Genomic DNA, 20,088 nt, shown 5'->3' with positions numbered 1-20,088 from the left:
CCCTACTTTTATAGATCTGCTATCACAACATTTAACAGGACATATAAATGTGTGAATACATTTAAAACATTAAAAAAAAAAAAAAAAAAAAAACCCAAACAAACATTAAAATAAATAACTAAAAGATTCAACTGACTGGTACTGTGGTCTTATTCCTAGCTAGCTGTGTAAATAAATAAGTAAATAAATAAATAAATGTGTAACTGACTGTTGCTATGGTAACAACAGCCTCAATCCTTAGATAGTATGGATAATTGCTCTGTGATGTTAAAAAAAACTTGACAATGTAATAAATAAATAAATAAATAAATAAATAAATAAATAAATGCTGTTACTATGGTAACAGCAGTGTTAATCCTGAGATAGTATGGATACTCGCTCTGTGATGTTAAAAAACTTGAAAATGTAATAAATAAATAAATAAATACATACATACATAAATACATAAAATGATCTAACCTCCTACTTTTATAGATCTGCTATGAAAAACGTTTAACAGGACAAATAAATGTGTGAATACATTTAAATAAACTTAAACAGCAGTCCCTGAGGCTAACGAACAGACCCTCACAAATTTAGGTCATCTGTAAAAAAAAAAAAAAAAAAAAAAAAGGAAAAAAACCAAACCAAACCAAACCAAAACACCACCCCACTAAATCAATAGACCTTTGACCAGCTCCTCCAAGCTGGAAACAGTATGAGACAGTAGGATGTCACAGCAGCACTGTAATCCAAACAAAAGCTGATCAGATAATAATAATAATCATTTGTTTATGACAGATGATTTTTGGCCTGTTTAGCTTCCAGTCAGTTTAATATTGTGAGTCATGGGTGTATTCACTGCTAATATTTCCATGCATAATAGGCTGAGATGAATAGAATGAGGAGGGGGCGTGTTACTATACTGTCTTGAGTCCACACTATAACACACACACTACACACATATACACACACTACAACACACACACACTAACTGAGCACGCGTTGAGGTCCCACATCCTGGTACTTTTCATCGTTGTCAAGGCAGCCTCAGAGCACGGCTGGCTGACGGAAAGTAGCTGCAGTGTCCTGGCACAAATATCTGTCCACAAACGTTCACAAAAACTGTCCCGGAAAGTTAGGTGTAACTAAAAAGGTAACGGATATGCATGTTTTTCTACCACGCGTTTGAGAGGGACGGGAAAGGTCGTGTTTGGTGGGTTGTTTTAGACAGGCAGCAGACACAGACAGGCGCCAGTCCGTGTGGACAACAGGGGGAGGATGTTGTCCATTGTGCCGCTGCGAGAGACAACGGCTTTTACCAACGATTTACGTCCGAAAACGCCAATTTCTACACTGAGTTTCCGTGTGTTTTCTCTAAAATGGCTCTCTCCGCTACGTTTATCATCAAAAAGACACAGAATAAAGAATAAAAATGGCTCTCGACAGATATAATTTGTGATAGAAAGGGACAGGTTTAAAGGGACAGTGTCACTTTGCCTCTTCCTGGTTCCTGTGTCTGACTATGTTGTAGCTACTCGTTGCGGTTATATCACCAGGGACGTAATGAAATAGCATTTTTTTTTTTTTTTTTTTTACCTTAAACGCCTCATTTAACTATTAAGACGACCTTAAATGTGTTACAGTCTCACGTGGGAATCACCCACAGTGTGCAGTGTTGTACTGGAGCAGATGGGCGTTTAGCTGCATTGCATTGTCTTATCATTTGCATTTAAATAAGCACCAATGGGAAATGAAACACTTGCTAATTCTAAGTATATATGTTTTGTGAATAATTTTCTGAAGCCCATTTTTTTATGAAATATTGCCAAACCACACGTGCTGAAATGCAAATGTATGATCTCTGAAATCTGATTCACACCACAGATAGCAAATATTTTGGCAGTATTATGGCATACATTTGGCATTCTTGGCTTTCTTTTGGCATTATTAAAACCTTTAGGCTCAACTATGGTATGATTAAGATTATCCATAATAGATATGGAGGCACCAGCAATATATGGCTGAGTTATGGCATATGTCTGGTTAACCAAAACACTGGGCAAAGAGCGGGATCAAGTATAAGGATGGTATGGCATGTTTATGGCAAACCAGAAGATTGACTAAAGAGCAGCAATGTCTTATTCCATATATGGATGTGTTCTGGTTGTGTTTTAGCATATTTCTGTAAAGCCAAAACACTGCGCAAAGAGCGTGAATTTCTACCCAGAAGAAAACCCACTTCATTTTAAAAGCATGATCAACACAAATTTTGGGTGAATTTTGGCCTCTCTTTGGGTCAGTTTTGGCTACTTTTTGGCTGGGTTATGGGGATTTGGGGCTTTTCTGGGACAATTATGGCTATATTTTGGAAGTCCACAATTACTTTTGGGTGAATTTTGGCTTCCTTCTGGTTTGATTTTGGCTTGCCAATTTTGGGCCATTTAGGGCCCATACATCCGCCCAGAACTTTGCCAAAATGGCATGCCAGTTTTGGGCCAGATTTAAGCCATAATGATTCTGCTATCTGGGACAGGATTGAACTCATCTTTAACATTGTAGGGTCACATTTAGCTTATGAATATGTGATGATTGTGACTATAGTGCACATTCCTCACATCAGCTGTGTCTGCAACATCGTTTTACATGCAAAACTTCTAAAAGGTTAAACAAAAACTAAATTACTGATGTTTCTTGTGGGTAGAAATCACATCACCACATAAATAAGATTATATTTGTTATATCATAGTGCTCATATGTTGTCTTAAATTGACACTGGTAAAGTAATGTCCTTTTAAGTAGCCAAAGAAAACTAGAAGAAATGAACTTTAATTTACTTAAAACTGCAAGGATGAAGCTTTTTATTTTCAAAAAAAAAAAGTGTTTTTACCTTATCTTTTTCTTAACTAAGTTGCAAAAATATCAAATTAACAAAAAAATAAAAACAAACCACAATGATAATATGAATACAAATTGAAATAAATAAAATTCACATGAATATGAAAATGTCTTCAGTTTTCTGTTAGAATGTGACCAAACAGGTTCTGGGAACACCCCAGACTGCTTTCTGACACTTTTTTATACTTTTATTTGATAACAGCACATGTATTTATTCAAACTGAAGATGCCATTTCTTTGTCCTTAGGGTACCTGCATACTGATGCGATGACTGAGAGATTTGGCAGTGGCTCAGCGGAGCAAAAACACCCGGCACGTTGTCATCATATTGGAGGACACCATGGGAGTTAATGGCACTTTGTCGTGTGAGAAAAGACTCTGGATTACAGGGATGAATTAAACCAGCTGGACAGGAGACGAGCTGACCACTACTAGCTGACCACTACTTTGAGATTAGAACTGATGGGTTGTTCAAGCTGCGGAAAGTATGCCAAGTGTAAAGGGTAAAGGGGGTTCAACAGCCCATCGCTACAGGCCCGCCTCGGAGTACGACGACACCACCCTCGCTCAAAAGAGAGAATACTGGAGGAATAAAAAGCGGGAGCAGAGGGCCCGACTAACAGAACGGACAGGAAAGGTAATACAGGACAGACGAGGGGTGTCCAAGGCCCGGCATCTTACTGCCCCTGCTGCTTCCTCTTCTCCTTTTCAGAATGATTTGGATAAAAAAGTTAATGTCTCTGGAAGCAAAGTGGGAGATGGTTCACTTCAAGCCACGGAAAAGGAGAAATGGCTCCAGACGATGGAACTCAACAAAGTCTCACCTCAGTTTCTAGGGTCATGCCGTTCCAGAGCTAGTGTAAATAGCCAAACAGCGAGGGTGAACAGCACCATGACCTCAGACAGTGGAGCCCAGATAAACACCAGCTCCTCAGTGCCTCCAGTTAGAGTGTCCGGATTTACCAATAGCACCTCCGCTATTTCAACACCTCAGCCATGTGTGTCTATGCAGAGCGCCTCGGCCCCCAATCTCCAACGTAAGGCTCAAGTCCCAGTATGTATTCAGCCCAAACTCCCACCCACCAATGTAACCACTAATATGATTCTTGTGTCTTCTCCATGTGGCCCTGTTTCTGTTAAAACAGAAGAACCTCAAATTGGAACAAACAGTGCCTTGGTCACCAACCAGAGGGCTAAAGGCGTTTCATTGGAGTCTGAGGAGGAGAGAGCAGCCAAACGAAGGGAGCAGTGGAGGATCAAAAAGCGGGAGCAGAGAGCGAAGCTTGCAGCTCGAATAGCTAAAGCCAGAGAGAGAGCACAGGGCATGGAGGTGTCAACGCAAACAGCACAAAGATCACAACACTCAGAGGGCATGGCTTCTCATCTTCTTCCACATCCGTCATTTACTAAAAGAGGGGGAACCAACTTTGCTACACTTAACCAACAATTTAATGTGAGAGTACAGAATCAGCATGGGTTCAAGACTGCATACACAGCCATCAAACCTAACACTATAAACGAGAGAAAACCCGTGGAACCATTGAGAAGGTTTTCAAGTCACCTTTCTAGTGTTACCCGAGGGATAACACGATGTAAAACTCCACGACAGAGGTTAATTGAAGCCCAGAAGAATTTCATGAATCAAAGAAACATAAGAGTGAAATCTCCATCACTTGCTTTCATCTACAGTAGCAGAAACATCCCCAGAATCGACCCAAATGACACTCCAGAGCAGATAATTGCCAAACGGCGAGAGTATTGGCGGCTCAAAAAGCGCGAGCAGCGAGCTAAGCTGTCAACAGAGATGAAGGCTCGGTTGAAGGAGAAGGACTCTATGATGCGAAGAGTGAAACGTTACCAGAAAATTCTGGAAGAGATGAGGAGGGCCAGAGCGATGATGCAGTCTGGAGCAAGCACACTCAGCCACGCATCAGAGACAATTGGAGGGTTCATCAAAGAGGACGGAACGGTAACCAGTAACATTCCATTAGATCATAATAGAAGGGAAGAGGAAGTACATGGAGTTTCTAATAATACCCCCATCGATCACCCTGATATCAAACACAGAGGTGATGTAGCCATAAGAGTAAACCCACCACCTCCTCCATTTCACCCAGCTCAGGTGAAAGTCTCTCTTCCACTCACTGGACAGTCAGCCCACAAACCCCCAAGACTTGTGTCAATCAAACCAAGAACTCAAGTTGAAACCGCTAGTAATTCACATTCCTTGTCCATTAGAACGGTCGGATCACACCTCACACTTACACATCCCCAAAAACCACAAAACCCTGGCTCCAGGGATCCAGCGATGGGGTCAAACCTTGGAGGCTGTGTCATGAAAATGGCCGTTTCTAGCCGCACCCTGTCGCTGTCGACGGCCTGTATGGATCCAGGGTTAACAGAGGAGGAGAGGATGGCCAAGAAGAGGGAGTACTGGAGGGTGAAGAAGCGGGAGCAGAGGGCGGCTCGAGCTGCTCGGCTGAAGCAGGGGATCTTACAGGCGAGAGCTAACGCCGTCTTGCAGAGAAGGAAGGTGCACAGACTTGCAAGTGCTGCTGCTGTACCACCGAGCAGGAGGTCTGTAAACCACACAGGAAACGCTCAGAGTCTCCCTGACAGCAGAGAGCCTGATCTGCCACATGCAAATGAGATAAAACAAGAGAGTGAGTCTATGCCAGCAGTTGACCTAAATTCTCAACCAGACCAAGCCATCTGTCCAGATATCAAACCCCCAATCTCCCAAACACCACCTCCAGCGCCTCAGCCAGAGCCTGACCCAGCTCTGAATCCAGACAGCCAAGCCACAACACTACTCGCTGTGGCCTCTATGAAGAAGCTGTTAGAGGAATCACTCAGTACCGTGACCGGGTGTCAAACTGAGCAGACTGAGTTTAAAATAGAAACGAGTGAGGAGCATGACACGGGCCCAGATGTACCTCAGATCTGTTATGAGAAGCACGATGCAGATTTGACACTACAGATAAAAAGCTGGCAGGAACAGACACTGGTACAAGAAAGTCCACCAAGCTTGCATCTCAAAGACTCACCCCTAACAGAGACACCACCTCCTCTTCCTACCCCTGATACAGTCACCCCACTGCCCACCTCAGATAACCCACCCCAAACACCATCCCCCCCGTCTTCACCTCACAGAACCCACAGGCTTCGCTCTAGAAAACAAGGCTATCAGAACCATCAGAACTGCAGTGCACCGGAGCCACCAAAGCTACATCATCTTCCCACCGAAGCACACCAGCATCCGTGTGAAGCAGGAGGACAGTACAGAGTGGTAATGGAACATAGTGGGATGAACAGCCTGCAGAAGAAAAGGGAGTACTGGAAGCTGATGAAGAGGCAGCAGAGGGCCAGGTTAAAGGCCCGGCAGAAGAACCGACTGGAGGGGAACCTCAGAGGGAACGTCCAGGTGCAGTATCACATGACAATCACTTTGAATTTGATCCATTCAGGGTCATTATAGTCCATAAAAACCTAGTTGCGAAAACTAAAACTAGAACAATAAATCATCAACTAAAAAAAATATCTTTTATTTTTTTAATGAATGTTTGGATATTTTAACGCATGATGCACATGAGTATTTTTTATGCAAATATGACCTTGCAAGTTGCATTTCAGAATTTCCAAAACAGTGAGCATTTATACAAAAAACAAATAAACATCATGTTAGCTATAGAACTACTAAAGATAATGAAACGCCATGACACATTTTATATTTGTGTTTTTTTTTAACATGATCTCTCAATCAAAGTTATGATCATCACATAACAAATGACAGAAGAGAAGGCGTGGAGAAAACCCCCCAGAAACATTTATCTGAAATGAAAAATGAAAATGAAGAAAAAGGTATCAAGTGGTAGTAAAATAACCTAAATAAACTAAAATTATGTAGAGATAGTTTAAGACTAAACACCTATATTGCTAATGTGTGTATGTCTTTTATCATAATAGTGAAAGTCAGATAACAATAGTTCCATTTGGGAGTTTTTTGAATATCACCCCGTATTTTTTCTGACCTTTTTGCCACTGGCAAATACTGCACATTACAAAAAACGTAACTTAAACAACCCATTATCAAAAACATCTTCACGAACCTTAGGTCAACAAACCGACATACTTTAAAAATGAACTGTGCCTAAGAGGAAATTAAAATGAAAATATCAAAATGAATAAATACAAATGTCACTCTTGCACTGGCACTGTGTTTCTAGTAAAACAGAAACACAGACATTATTATTATTATTATTATGTTTGTTTTATTGTTAATACTAGTCGGTACTGGTAATAAATGTTCAGATTTAGCTGTGTGGGTAAACCCAGTGTCCACAGGAGCTGGATCATGACACAGTGAACTTCTTTCTGGTATTTGACACTTGAACAGCAAAACTAGAGGGAAGTGTGACTATATGGGGTCCACTTAGAGCTCAACAGGAACATGCAGTATATTTTAAAAGGGTCACTGTTTATCAGGGTCAATGCAGTTAATAAAAAAATAAGGCAAACTGAAATGGAGTAAAGTTGCACGTTAAAATCTGTCTCATTTTCATTGTTAATGGTTCAGGACATACCAGAAAAATAGCTGAAACACACTGGCCTAAGGCAGATGCGGGATTTTTTTCGTATTAGAGTGCCACAGGCCTTTTCTGCTATTTTCTATATTTTATGTTTGTTTGCCTTTTTTAGTTCCATTTCATGCAGGCCCATTCTTGATGAGAAACAGATTTTTGACTGTTACTTTATGTATTTTTTTTTTAAATTCTTTTTGCTTTTTAACCTCATGTGTCACACACTATTAATAGTTTTCCTACAATAATAGAATTGATTTGCACAGTTTAATAGATAATACTCTTGGAAATCATGTTTAATGTGATATATTAATTCATTCTGCTTTTGTCATGTTCTGTAAATCAAAGGTTTTTCCTCATAATACCTGAAAATCTAAAACTACAGTTTTGGCCAAAAGTTTTGGAAGCAACATAAATCAAGTCCTTCCATTCACTGTTATTATTTTCCAATAAAAATCTTTGAAACTTAAAAAAAATATATATATAATTGTTCCTCAGTGAATCCAGGAAATACGTGGAAAAAAGTCTAAAAAAGACTATGGACCATTACTGTAAATAAAAATTAAACTAAAATTAGTCAACAACACATACTAGAAATAAAACTAAAAGTACCTCTGCACTTGTAAAACAATCGAAGACCAAAACAAAAGGCTAAATTATAATAAAACCTGACATTTTTAAGACTATTGTAACTCTGATCACCACATTTCATTGTCAATCAAAGGTGTTTGTCTCTCAGTCTGCAGGGTTTGGTCTCAGCAACTCTCCCAAAGGTGCGAGTCCTGCGGTAAAACCAGCCCTCCTGCCCAAACCTTCCATCTCCTCTGTGACTGCAGTGACCAGTATCCCCTCCATCCTGGTCGTCAGCACCACCACCTCCACCGCCCAGCAGCCCGACATGCTGCAGGTCAAACTCCCCGTCCCCAGCAGAGAGCAGAACGTCAGCTTCGGACCTTCGCAAACTGATCCTGTGGAATCTCCTGAAATTCAAACAAACTGGAGGGTTGACCAAATGCTGCTAGTAAACAACCAACAAGACACCATGCCAGTGTCGCAAAACATAGACTTAGCCCCCTCCCTCCCTATGCTGAAGCCCCCGGAAAACCCGCTGTCCAGCATCAACCTGCAGCCCATCGAGCCTCCTTGTCAAACGTCCACCCTCAGTCCCATAAAAATCCCTTGTGTTCAAACTCAGAACGCTACACAAACGCTGCCGTCTCCCACCAAGCATGTACCCGTAAGCACCATGGTTCCTCCAAAGCCCATCCCAGGGGAGTCTGAGGAGGACTTTCTGAAGAGGAAGAGGGAATACTGGAGGATAAAGAAGAAGGAGCAGAGAGCGAGGAAGGCCATCCAGGTGAAGGGCTTCACCTCGAAGAGAACGTCCGACAGCTGGAGGCCCATCCTGCCTTCACAGGAAGAACCAGCACAGGTACAGAAAAAAACAGAGTGAAAGACTGATTACACAGCAACTCATAACTCATGAATGAATGAATCATCACGATTTAACATCCTCATGAAATCAAATTTGATGTGTACATGGTTTTTTTTAAAATTTATTTATTTAACCTTTATTTTACCAGGTAGGTTAATATAGAAGCAGCATAGTAGGCGGATAAAACAGAAAAAACCCCAAAATAAAACAAAGAAACAAGTTATAAAGTCACATAACAAGTCGTAATAGCACTAAAAGAGTTTATTATTTACAGTATTTATAGCGATATATTTTTAAAAGGAGTAGTTATTGGCAGTGAGAATATAATAACAGATAATGCAGTTTTAGATGTCATACAGTACTAAAAGAAACAGATACACTATATAGGGGGACATGCATTAAAAAAACGAAAGAATAAAAGCAAACGTAATGATCCTGTAGTAATGGTTGTATAGTTTTTGAAGGAGGAAGGTGGAATGAAAGAGCTCAGCTGTAAAGTCTGAAAACTGAAAAGAGAAGGAGGTGCAGGCTTTGGGTTTGAGGAGACTGATGAAGCTTCTAGAACACAGAGAACAATTTATATTGTGAATATTAAGCAGTGACTGTAGATATGACAGAGTTTTTCCCATTAGAGTTTAGACGATGTCTTTCACTACATCTGTACACCTGTATGAGTTATGTTGAAGTTATTCCTTGTGGTGATTTAGAGTTTCCTGGAATATGCAAATTTTATGTCCAACGAATCACTTATGAAATATTTATGTTTCTTGGAAGTCCTGTCTCTCCGTGGGACTTTGTTTGGGGAAAAATATGCACAGTAGTAAATGGTGGGAGACAAATCATTTTTAGATGCAGTCCCATAACAAAAAAATAATGCAACATTTGGTGCGAATAGTCACTTGGTCATAAATCTAGATTTCATGTATAATTGATGATATACTTGATCCTGTTGGAAATATGCCATCAGTTACTCATGTTTCAATCTTTTGTTTCACATGATGCATGTCACCAACAGCAAAAGGACATTATCTCAGCATGTGTCGCATCATTTTTTTTTAACAATGACTGAAAAAGTATCAAAAGAGTGACTGCAAGTCTGGTCATGTTGGATGGACTTCAGTGTGTAGTCATGACCACTGTGTGTTAAATCACAACACCCAAAGCATTTTCATTTATGTTCACTGATCATAGTCCTCGACCAAGAAATAGGCAGAGTAAACGTGCAGACAAAACAAAAACTATTAGATGTTGATTAACACAGTGCTGATTCTCACATGACCTCTGTCTTTGTTGAGGTCATTCGCTTAAATTACAAGCATGGCCAATTCATGGAGACGTCCTCCACTGTTGTTCTAACTGATCAGAGGTCCATAGATGGTAGTAGACCCCCCTGAGTGGGGTTTTTAAGAGAAGGTCTTCTTGACTTGCAAAATTGTCTTTCAGATGAACAGACATCACATCTGTAATTCACAACCCTCGCTTAAATGGGATCAAGAAATGATTTGCGCCTTGCTGCTGACTATGATACATATTTCTTCAGATCAGTCCCATGGAACGCTGTTGTGTAATGTGTTTTCAGAGTAGTTTACCATTTTCAAACAAGCCTTTTAGTTCTAGAATATTTAGTGATTGCATGTGAATCTCTGATGAATTTCACTTTAGTCTTTATCATATGGACTCATTTCTATTTCACCGTAGAGTCCAATCGAGCTGTAACACGTGGACACATTTAGTGTTCAGTAGTCTCTGTCATGTAATCAGAGTAACTTCTATGCATGTGTTATACATATTTGAGTAGGTATTTGTAAGGACTTTAACATTATGTGTAACGGAATTTTGGGAGTTAAATTTTTTAGGCGAAAAATGTCAAATTACTGCTCAGTAACACGTGGACTTGAAACAGACATAATTTTTGTAAGCTTTACACAAACATTCAAAACATGCAATTCTCGACAGAAATTGATATCAAGTAGGACAAAACCTTGTAGATATTATGTTCAACTATGCTGAAAATAAATTTTGGAGTAAAATATTGAAAAGTCTAAGTTTTATTGACATGAAAATGTGGAAATACGTGGACAGGCTGCCACAGTAACACATGGATGACTCTACCATTGTGTGCATCACCCAAAATGTATCATAAGATCATTACTTTCTGATAGTTTGACTCAAATATCTGAATTATAAGTAATTTGAAAATGGTAACATGTGGACAGGGCCTTTTAAGCAACTCTCAAATATTCAAACTCATAATTATCAATAATATTCACCAAATAATGAAAATCTAATTCTTGAAACTCAACAATTATCTATATAATCCACAGACTGGATACATTTTCAAAATTTTTAGATATGATTTTTAGCCTCAAATTTGAGCTATGGCTATGGTGTAAAAAGTACAATTGATAAACTTGGTTGTAACTTTTTTTCTACAAGTGTTATTTTAAAAAGGATAGAAGTTCCATAAAATACAGATCTTTAGCTAAAAAATGAGCCTACTTGATAAAAAATGATGTGTACAAATTTACTTTTTCATGTTGATGTTCACTTTCGCTTGATCGGACCCTGTAGTTTAGTTGTAGCTACATAGAAGACACTCACCATGTTGAATAAAATGAGCAATAATTATTTGCTCCTGTTTTCCATATTTTAGTCTGCGCTTAGCAAATGTTCTTAGCTGTGTTTAATTTTTAGCATTACATTTTATTTGGGTAAAGAAGTGTACCCCAATTTAAGTTCAGTATACAATTAAAACACTTTTAACTCTTTTCTATTTCTCTCTTTGTCTGTAGGAAACAAGTCAGTGGTCGAACTCTCCTGAGGAGTCAGAGAACTTAATTAAGTAAGTATCATACTCTTATTACCTCACCCCTGAAGGAGAAGTAAGGGGTATTGTTTTTGGTTCAGTTTGTTTCTTTGTTTCTTTGTTTGTTTACACTCTAGCAGCAAAACTATTGGTTGAATTCATACCAAACTGGGTTTATAGATTGCCAGTGACCCAGAATAGATCTCATTACCTTTTGGGAAAAGTAGGTCAAAGTTACAATTTTTAAATGAATTTTTTAAAATAGTTTTTCCCTCATATACTGGGTGAAATTTCAAATGTCTGTAGCAGCAAAATTATTGGGTGAATTCATACCACATTTGGTTTATAGATTACCAGTGACCCAGAATACATGTCATTACACTCAGATTTACATCTCACTGACAGCAGGTGAACATGGGCCTGTGGACTCACTCTGTGACTGCCTCCATCAGATCACTGTGTGGATGCAAAACAACTTTCTCCAGCTAAATTCAGACAAGACTGAAGTCATTGTCTTTGGTGCACAAAAACCCAGAGAAAGTGTCTGAAGTCATCTGGAATCTGTTACTCTAAAAGCTAAAAACTAGGTTAGAAATCTAGGGGTAATAATGGACTCAGACCTAAACTTTAACAGCCACATTAAATCAATTATATCATCAGCCTTTTACCATCTCAAAAACATTGCCAGAATCAAAGGTTTACTGTCTAAACCAGACTTAGACAGACTTATCCACGCATTTATCTCTAGCAGGTTAGGCTACTGTAACGGCCTTCTCACTGAACTCTCTAAACCAGCTGTAAGACAGCTGCAGTACATCCAGAACGCTGCTGCTCGAGTCCAGACTAGAACCAGGAAGTACGACCATATTAGTCCTGTGCTCAGATCTCTGCACTGGCTTCCTGTGGCTCAGAGAATAGACTTAAAAGCAGCTCTCCTTGTTTATAAGTCTCTCCATGGTCAAGCACCAAAGTACATCTGTGACATGTTGGTTCCATATGAACCATCTTGGACCCTGAGAACCTCAGGGACTGGTCTTTTGCTGGTGCCCAGAGTCAGGACTAAACACGGTGAAGCTGCGTTTCAGTTCCATGCAGCTAAACTCTGGAACAGTCTTCCTGATGACGTGAGACAGGCCTCTACTGTGACAATGTTTAAGTCCAGACTGAAAACAGCTCTGTTCAACTGGGCATAGAACAACTGAAAGGGTTCTATCTGCACTCTCCTCTTTTACTTTGTTTTAATTGATTATTATTTATGTTTTATTATGTTTTAATTGTAATTGTGTGTTTTTAACCTGTCTCTTTTCCATTTTTGTAAAGCACTGTGAATTGCCCTGTGTATGAATTGTGCTATACAAATAAATCTGCCTTGCCTTGGGAAAAATAGGTCAAAGTTTACATTTTTTCTATGAATTCTTTTATTCTTTTTTTTCCAATTTAATTATAATGGGTGAAATTTTATGTCTGTAGCAGAAAAACTATCGGTTGAATTCATACTAAATTGATTTTATAGATTACCAGTGACCCAGAATAGATCTCATTACATTTTGGGAACAGTAGGTCAAAGTTAAAATTTTTAGGAATTTTGAAAATCTTCCCATTTACTTATAATGGATGAAATATGTGCGAGGGGTAGGGTTTGTTTTGCCTGGCACCACTTGTTTGGAGTTGATATTGTCATTTTAGTATATCATAGTAATAAATGTGTCTCTCTTTTACAGTAGTAGCTCAGCAGATACAGATACAGAGACAGGATCCTGTTCCTACCCAAATTACGCAGCACCATTAGAAGGTAATGAAACTTTACACTTTAATCACGCAATGATCCGAATAGGAACGTTCAAAGAGGATTGAATGGGCTTTTGCCGTCTCCACAGATGAGTCCGATCTCGTGTTTGAGTACGAGAGTCATAACGGCGAGGAAGGTCCCGCCACGGACGACGTGTGGAGGAACCACTACCTCATGGACTACGATCCACTGAACCAACTTCTGGTGTGCATGGTGTGTGGGGAGCTGCAGTACCAACACAGCCTGGAGGGGGTGAAGGTGCACATCGAGGACGCCCACCCGGACACTCTGACCCTGGAGCCTGGAGAGAGGCAACGGATCCTGGAGGCCTGGGACGAGCAGGTGTCCCAGCGCGAACGTTTTTTCACCAGCCAGCTCCAGCAGCACAGCGAGGCCCTGACAGGTCAGTATCAATGACAGACGAACGAAACTGTCATCCAAGGTTCTCTGTAGATACCGAGTGGTTGTTCGACAGGTGACAGTATTTACTTTAGCCAAGGCAAGGTTATGTAAAATAAGGTAAGATAAGCCTCTCTCAGCTCCACAACAGGGGAATTTACAACTTTAAGCAACAAAAAGCAAGAAGTAATTACTGTAATAAAAGAAAAAGGTAAAGAGCAATATGTAGTATAAAAATAACAGCAGTATAATAAAATACAGCATTATAATAGAAAAAGATAAAGAGCAATATGTAGTATAAAAATAACAGCAGTATAATAGAAATACAGCATACACTCATGGGCCAAAGGTTTTAGGAATGACACAAATGGATTCTCTGGTAAAAATGTATTTGTCATGTCTTTGAAACCTATATAATACTTCTAAATGGTCTTCAATGTACCACACATGTGGAAATAAAAAAAAAAAATTAAAAGAATAAGGCACCAAATTTTCCAAAAACAAAACTTTTGGGCATGAGTATACTGTATAATAAATACTGAAAAAAACAAAATATCATGCATTTCATACACAAACGTAATTCAGTGCTTGTTTACACAAAAAATAAACATTTTCATGAAACAAAAGCAAAGTACTTGGACCATAAAAGACAGAAATATTGAAACTTTGAAAAAAAGAATCTAAATAAAATAGAAATAAGAGATTAATATAATAATCACAGATTCCAGATCATTAAGAGAACTGTAGGATTTAAATTTTAGAGCTTTCAAGCAGGATGTAAAAATTTACATTTACACTCTGTTTCCACTGGGTTCCACTGATTTGACCTGTTTACTCCAGACAGTGTAAAGACTTTAGAACTAGGGATGGGTACCTTTCACATTTAAACCGATACTCGGTTCCTTGGAACCGGTACTGATATACAATGGTACCTGTTTTTGGTACTTTTTGTGTGTATGTGTGGTGATTAAAGTCATTTTGTCATTAAAAAAATGTATTTATGTAAATATTTATTTCTCAACATCACAAATGAAATAATATAACATAAAACTTGAGAAAACTTGAGAAAAGTGTATGTGGGTGAGGGCAAATAACTTATATAACATTTTTCAAACTAAAGCAGTGTTTTTCAACTGTGGGGTCGCCTGGAATTCAAATGGAAATTTCCAGTAATTGATTAAAAAACAAAACAAAACAAAAAAAAAAACATACTAATAAAAAATATATGGTGAGTTGACAGAGACAATCACAATATATAAGAGACATGACAAATTGAAGCTGAAACTGAAGCACTGTGTTACTGTTTATCTGTCAAATGTTCATTGTGGTCGGTTTCAGATGCTGCAGCTCTTTCATAATTCATAGTTTGAGTTCTTGTTTGTTCAGTTTTAATTGTCAGCCTTGTAAATCCAAGCTGGACTGACTGTACATATCCTGTCCAAGGAAAATTACATTTTCACTTTGTGCAGTAATCTACACCTGGCTTTTCTGCCTCCGTCCATAATAATATACATTATATAGACTAAATGTCATCTAAAATTAACGTTATTTGCAACATAGTATAGCAAACTATTACATGATCAAAAACAAATTAATTTTAGCAAAACAATGTCTCCATTTTGAATGTCTGGGGTCACCAGAAATTTGTGATGTTAAACTGGAGTCACGAGACAAAAAAGGTTGGGAACCACTGAACTCAAGCATTACAAACTAAAACAAACCACTCCCTCTAGCATGAACTGCACATGTTCAGCAGTTGTTTTTCAGGAACACCAACATACCTACTTTTTCTGCCAAGAGCTCAGCCGGCTCCACATTGACTTTTTTTTTTTTTGACGCCACTTCTTCTCCCCTGATGCTGACTGTAGGTGAGAACCTAGTGATGGTGCCTGGTGTGGGAGTCACAGCCTGTGCTCCTTTGGGCCTCTCTAATATGGTCCATTCCCTCAGCCTTCAGGTGTAGATTATGTTTGACTAAGTGTTTCTTCAGGTTTGAGGTGTTGCCGTGGCTGACTTAACATTTTAGCCTTACAGATATTGTAGTCATCACCTCGTCGGTTTTTTTAATTTAATTATTTAGACAGGGACAATGCACTATATACATTAACCTTAAAACGGAGAGATGTATTGTACCGGGTTGTAGCACTAGTGCTAATTTCCACCTGTAGTCCCTGGTCAGGCTGATGTTATCATAAAAAAAACAGACATTAATAAAAACTAAAACATTAAAAAACAGTTAAAAATGCATTTCTATGACTCCATCTATATAAAATATTCAGAAGCAGGTAGACACTCTTCCACTCTCCCCCCGATACATGCAATGCGAGGATGCATTCAAGTGCTGAAATGTGGTACTGTTTGACTTGACGTGAATCAATACTCGGTTGTATCAATGGAATTCGGTCGATACCAATAAAAGTACCAAATTCAGTACCCATCTCTATTTAGAACTGGAGTATGTTGTGGTTAAAACTCTAACAGCAGTGTTCTGTAATTTTAGTTGAGTATTTTAATTTTTTCCTACATTTCTCTGACAGCTTTTGTGCTGCATTTTTATTGTCTTTCCATCCAGGGAAACACACATACTTCCACATGTGTTGGTTTTTCTGATAAACTGAAGGATTAAAGCTCCTGAAGGCAATCCTTCTTCCATCACTGAACAAAAGTTTAATAATTACCTTTCCGCTTAAGTGATCTGACTGGAAATGAGACTTCTCTACATCCATATTGGTGCCAATGGAAGCATGATGTTTGCCTTCACTTTTCCACATCATCAGTCTATTCCTGCAGGAGGTTCTGATTTCTATCTATTGAAGCTTTAAAGGTTCCTTTATGAGTTGAGAAAATCAGCCTCTTTTTTTTCCACTGAAACGCTTTTGGTTTCACAAGATAATACATCATCACAAGGCTGAAAAGTGGCCTGTTCTGTTTCTGAGCTCATGAAAAGTTCTTAGAGATATGTAGTTCTCACAGGACAGTAATGCTCCAAACAAATAAATATGATGCATTGCTGTTGATTAAAGTAGTGAAAATGAGCTCAACCATGAAGAGCAGGAGTAAAATGTTAAAATACACATAAATCCAGCAGTCAAATGGATCCAAAACCAATATATTTACAAGTAAAACACTGGGAAAAAGAACCAGTATTTATAACATGTTGATAGTGTGGTTCTTTTAATACTTAAATGTGGAATGTAGTATTTGTACTTTTACTGTGTAGTATTAGTACTTAAATAAAAGATCTCAACACATCCTCCATCCCTGGTCTCAGGTTCAATGTAGAAAAACAATAAATCTGAAAAAACACGTAGTGAATTTTATTAAGAATGTTCATGTTAACCACAGAATAGACATTAATTCTTATTTTTACATCATATTTTCGTTCGTATACAGCTGTTCTTTTGCATGACCATCAATGGATGTTTAGATTATTGGATTATTATCATGAGATTTAGATTACTATTTTGAGATTATTAGTTTTCTAAATCAGAGATGGCTTGACTGTGGCATGAATGAATAATGGATTCAGTGGTACTTCGAAAAGCATCGCATTATTATTGTTACATTTCAGTCACAACTGTAAATGTTTTGTATATTGTGAACAAAAATCTTATATTTATGTAGCTGCATATTTCATGTCTTTACCCATTAATAATCAGGCCTGCAGCACCTTTTAAATGTCTGCTCTCATTACGGCTGTGAATATGACATCACATACAATGGTGTTAAGAGTTACATCATGATTCGGCTAAAATTTGCTTAGAGGTCTTATTTCTGTCTTTGTGCATAAGAAATCAATATAAGTGAATCCCCAAAGGAACTTTGTGTTGGTAAATGCAAGTTATCCAAATTTACAGGATTTCAGTTCTGTTGCAACATGTTGATGGTCATATGAACTATGTTTTCAGGTCAAGAATGTCCAATTTCATCACAATTAATGCTATATTTTCATGTCACAAATGGCCAAGTTATATTTGAACTGAATTTACCTGAAAAACAAATATTCTATTCTTTTAGATTCCCCAATTTTTCTTACATTATCTACTACATATCACATGTTTTATTTTTACAGGTTGCAATATGGAGTATGGTGCTGATCCATCCTGCTTATGTTACGTCAATACATACATTAAGAATGTCACATGTCACTTTTTAAATCAACAGTTTTCTAATAATTAGCATTTTTATAAAGAAATAACTATTCTATATTGTTATTTACTCTTTAGTATGATGATAAACTATACAATAAATAATTATGATCCTAGTTTTTGCACAGGGATCATTTATGGAAACAGTGACATGGCTGCCGAGCATCAGTATGATGGGATCTGTAACAACCATGTCACATCCGTCCACTGCCACATTTTGTGTTTTTGTGTCAGCTGTTATTGTTTTAGATCCACAATACTAACATTTATGAATAAGAGGAGAATTAGCAATAGTAAGTATATAAGTTTATTCCTAATAAAGTACTGGTACTGACCAGAGCATCATGGGTAATGTCACGTCTGTCCACCAGCAAAAGTTTTCACATACACGTGCTATTCAAAATGAATATGAATTATGAAAGAGCTGCAGCATCTGAAACCGACAACAATGAACATTTGACAGATAAACAGAACCACAGTGCTTCAGTTTCAGCTTCACAGTTTGTCATGTCTCTTATGGATTGTGATTGTCTCTCTCAACTCACCATATATTTTTTATTAGGAAGTTATTTTAATTATTTTTATCAATTACTAGAAATTTCAGGTGATCCCGTTTGAATTTCAGGTGACCCCATGTGGGGTCCCAACCTCAAGGTTGAAAAACACAGTTATAGTGCAAGTCAGATGTTTGTGGATAGTGTTGTTTGATGCTGTGCGGCTGCTACATTTTATTTCTTCATTCATGTGCAGAGTTACAAAATGATCTAACTCAGTTGTACAAGCCATGGTCTGTCCCAAGATTAGTTCTGTATGGTTTACATCTAAAATGTGGTCTCACTGGTGATCGAGCCTTTATGTTATGTTTAGTAACATATGGATTTATGCTATTTCTTTTCTTTTCTTTTTTTTTTTATTGTGTATGTTCTTATCTAATCCTATGGACCTAGTTTTTGTGTCCTTAATAAAGCCTGAATGAATGAATGAATGAATGATTCAGATTTTGAGCCCATTTTAGGATCTACTCATCTGATCTGTTATTATCAGTGTGTTGTTTGATAATGTTGTAGATATTTACCAAATCTCTTGTGTTTTGCAGAAGCACAAAAGGACTGAACAGCTGAGAAGATGACAGCAGGAAAAAAAAAAAACTTCAGTCCACAGGCCAGGAGAGAAAACACTCTGTTTTGTCTTATTTATTTATTATGTTATTGTTCTTTTAAAGTCTTCTTTTAGGTAAATGCTGTAAAGTGAACATTCACCCAAACAAGAAGCTTTACCTCATCTCCCACTGGGGACGTCTTATTAAACTTATTAAACCAGCTCAAATGTTTGTCTTGAAAATCTTTTTAAAGTGTAAAAATCCTGAAATGACGGTTATGGCTGCTAAGATAAAAGTTCTCACTTTTAAGTCCAAGTTGGATTTTTAAGTCCAACATTTGAACTGGTTTAAACAAATCCTGAATTGACTGACCTTCTTTTTAGTTGAATTTACTACTCCTGTTCACATAATGTTAATTGCTGCTTTAAACTTGGCAATCGTAAACATTGGTTAGCATGTCTCCTTGTAATTTTTTTATTCCAATGTGGTGAGAAAACACCTAAAACAGCCTTTTGATCATCACAGAACAATAAAACCCCGACCACTATGGCCATAAGGGATAATTACAGGTAAAGAGCACACAGAATTTAATTTCACGTATTAGTTAATTTTTAGAGAAACTGTAGATTTATCAAAGCGGGGGTTAAATTTCAGTGCTCTGTCATAACCCAGGTGATAAATAAAAATGATGTTTTTCTTCAAACAGGAAATTTGTTTTATATATTTGTACAATATGGATCAGTGGACATTTCGTGACAGATCTTGTGGCGGGTATTTTACTTGTATCTCCTGAACCTTGGTACCATAGATGTCAACTGTTTAGGTGATGGTGAATTTGGTGACATTATGAGGAAGATTTCACCGTAGGGAATGAAATATTAAAGATATAAAGAACGAAACAACAGCTGATGCAGTAGGATTCACTCAGATTACAATGCGGTGCGATTCAACACAA

General features: G+C 38.0%; 1 protein-coding gene across 4 annotated transcripts in view; it reads left to right on the top strand.

The window, feature by feature from the left end:
* Positions 1 to 20,088, top strand: part of LOC115438416 (uncharacterized) — a 24,313-nt gene extending 4,225 nt beyond the window's left edge. Inside the window, exons 1-8 of one of the 4 annotated variants that reach the window (XM_030162029.1) lie at positions 997 to 1,135; positions 3,125 to 3,914; positions 4,023 to 6,301; positions 8,197 to 8,889; positions 11,685 to 11,734; positions 13,420 to 13,490; positions 13,576 to 13,890; positions 19,131 to 20,088. In XM_030162029.1, coding sequence (XP_030017889.1) covers positions 3,365 to 3,914; positions 4,023 to 6,301; positions 8,197 to 8,889; positions 11,685 to 11,734; positions 13,420 to 13,490; positions 13,576 to 13,890; positions 19,131 to 19,147 — 3,975 coding nt within the window. In that variant the 5' untranslated portion in view covers positions 997 to 1,135; positions 3,125 to 3,364 and the 3' untranslated portion in view covers positions 19,148 to 20,088. Of the gene's footprint in view, positions 1 to 996; positions 1,136 to 3,124; positions 6,302 to 8,196; positions 8,890 to 11,684; positions 11,735 to 13,419; positions 13,491 to 13,575; positions 13,891 to 19,130 lie in introns of those variants that run through there. The other 3 variants (XM_030162028.1, XM_030162026.1, XM_030162027.1) reach the window with 3 other exon arrangements.

The sequence above is a fragment of the Sphaeramia orbicularis genome, chromosome 18 (genome assembly GCF_902148855.1).
Source record: "Sphaeramia orbicularis chromosome 18, fSphaOr1.1, whole genome shotgun sequence".
In the NCBI taxonomy this organism is placed as follows: Eukaryota; Metazoa; Chordata; class Actinopteri; order Kurtiformes; family Apogonidae; genus Sphaeramia; species Sphaeramia orbicularis.
This window is presented reverse-complemented; position numbering and strand designations above follow the sequence as displayed.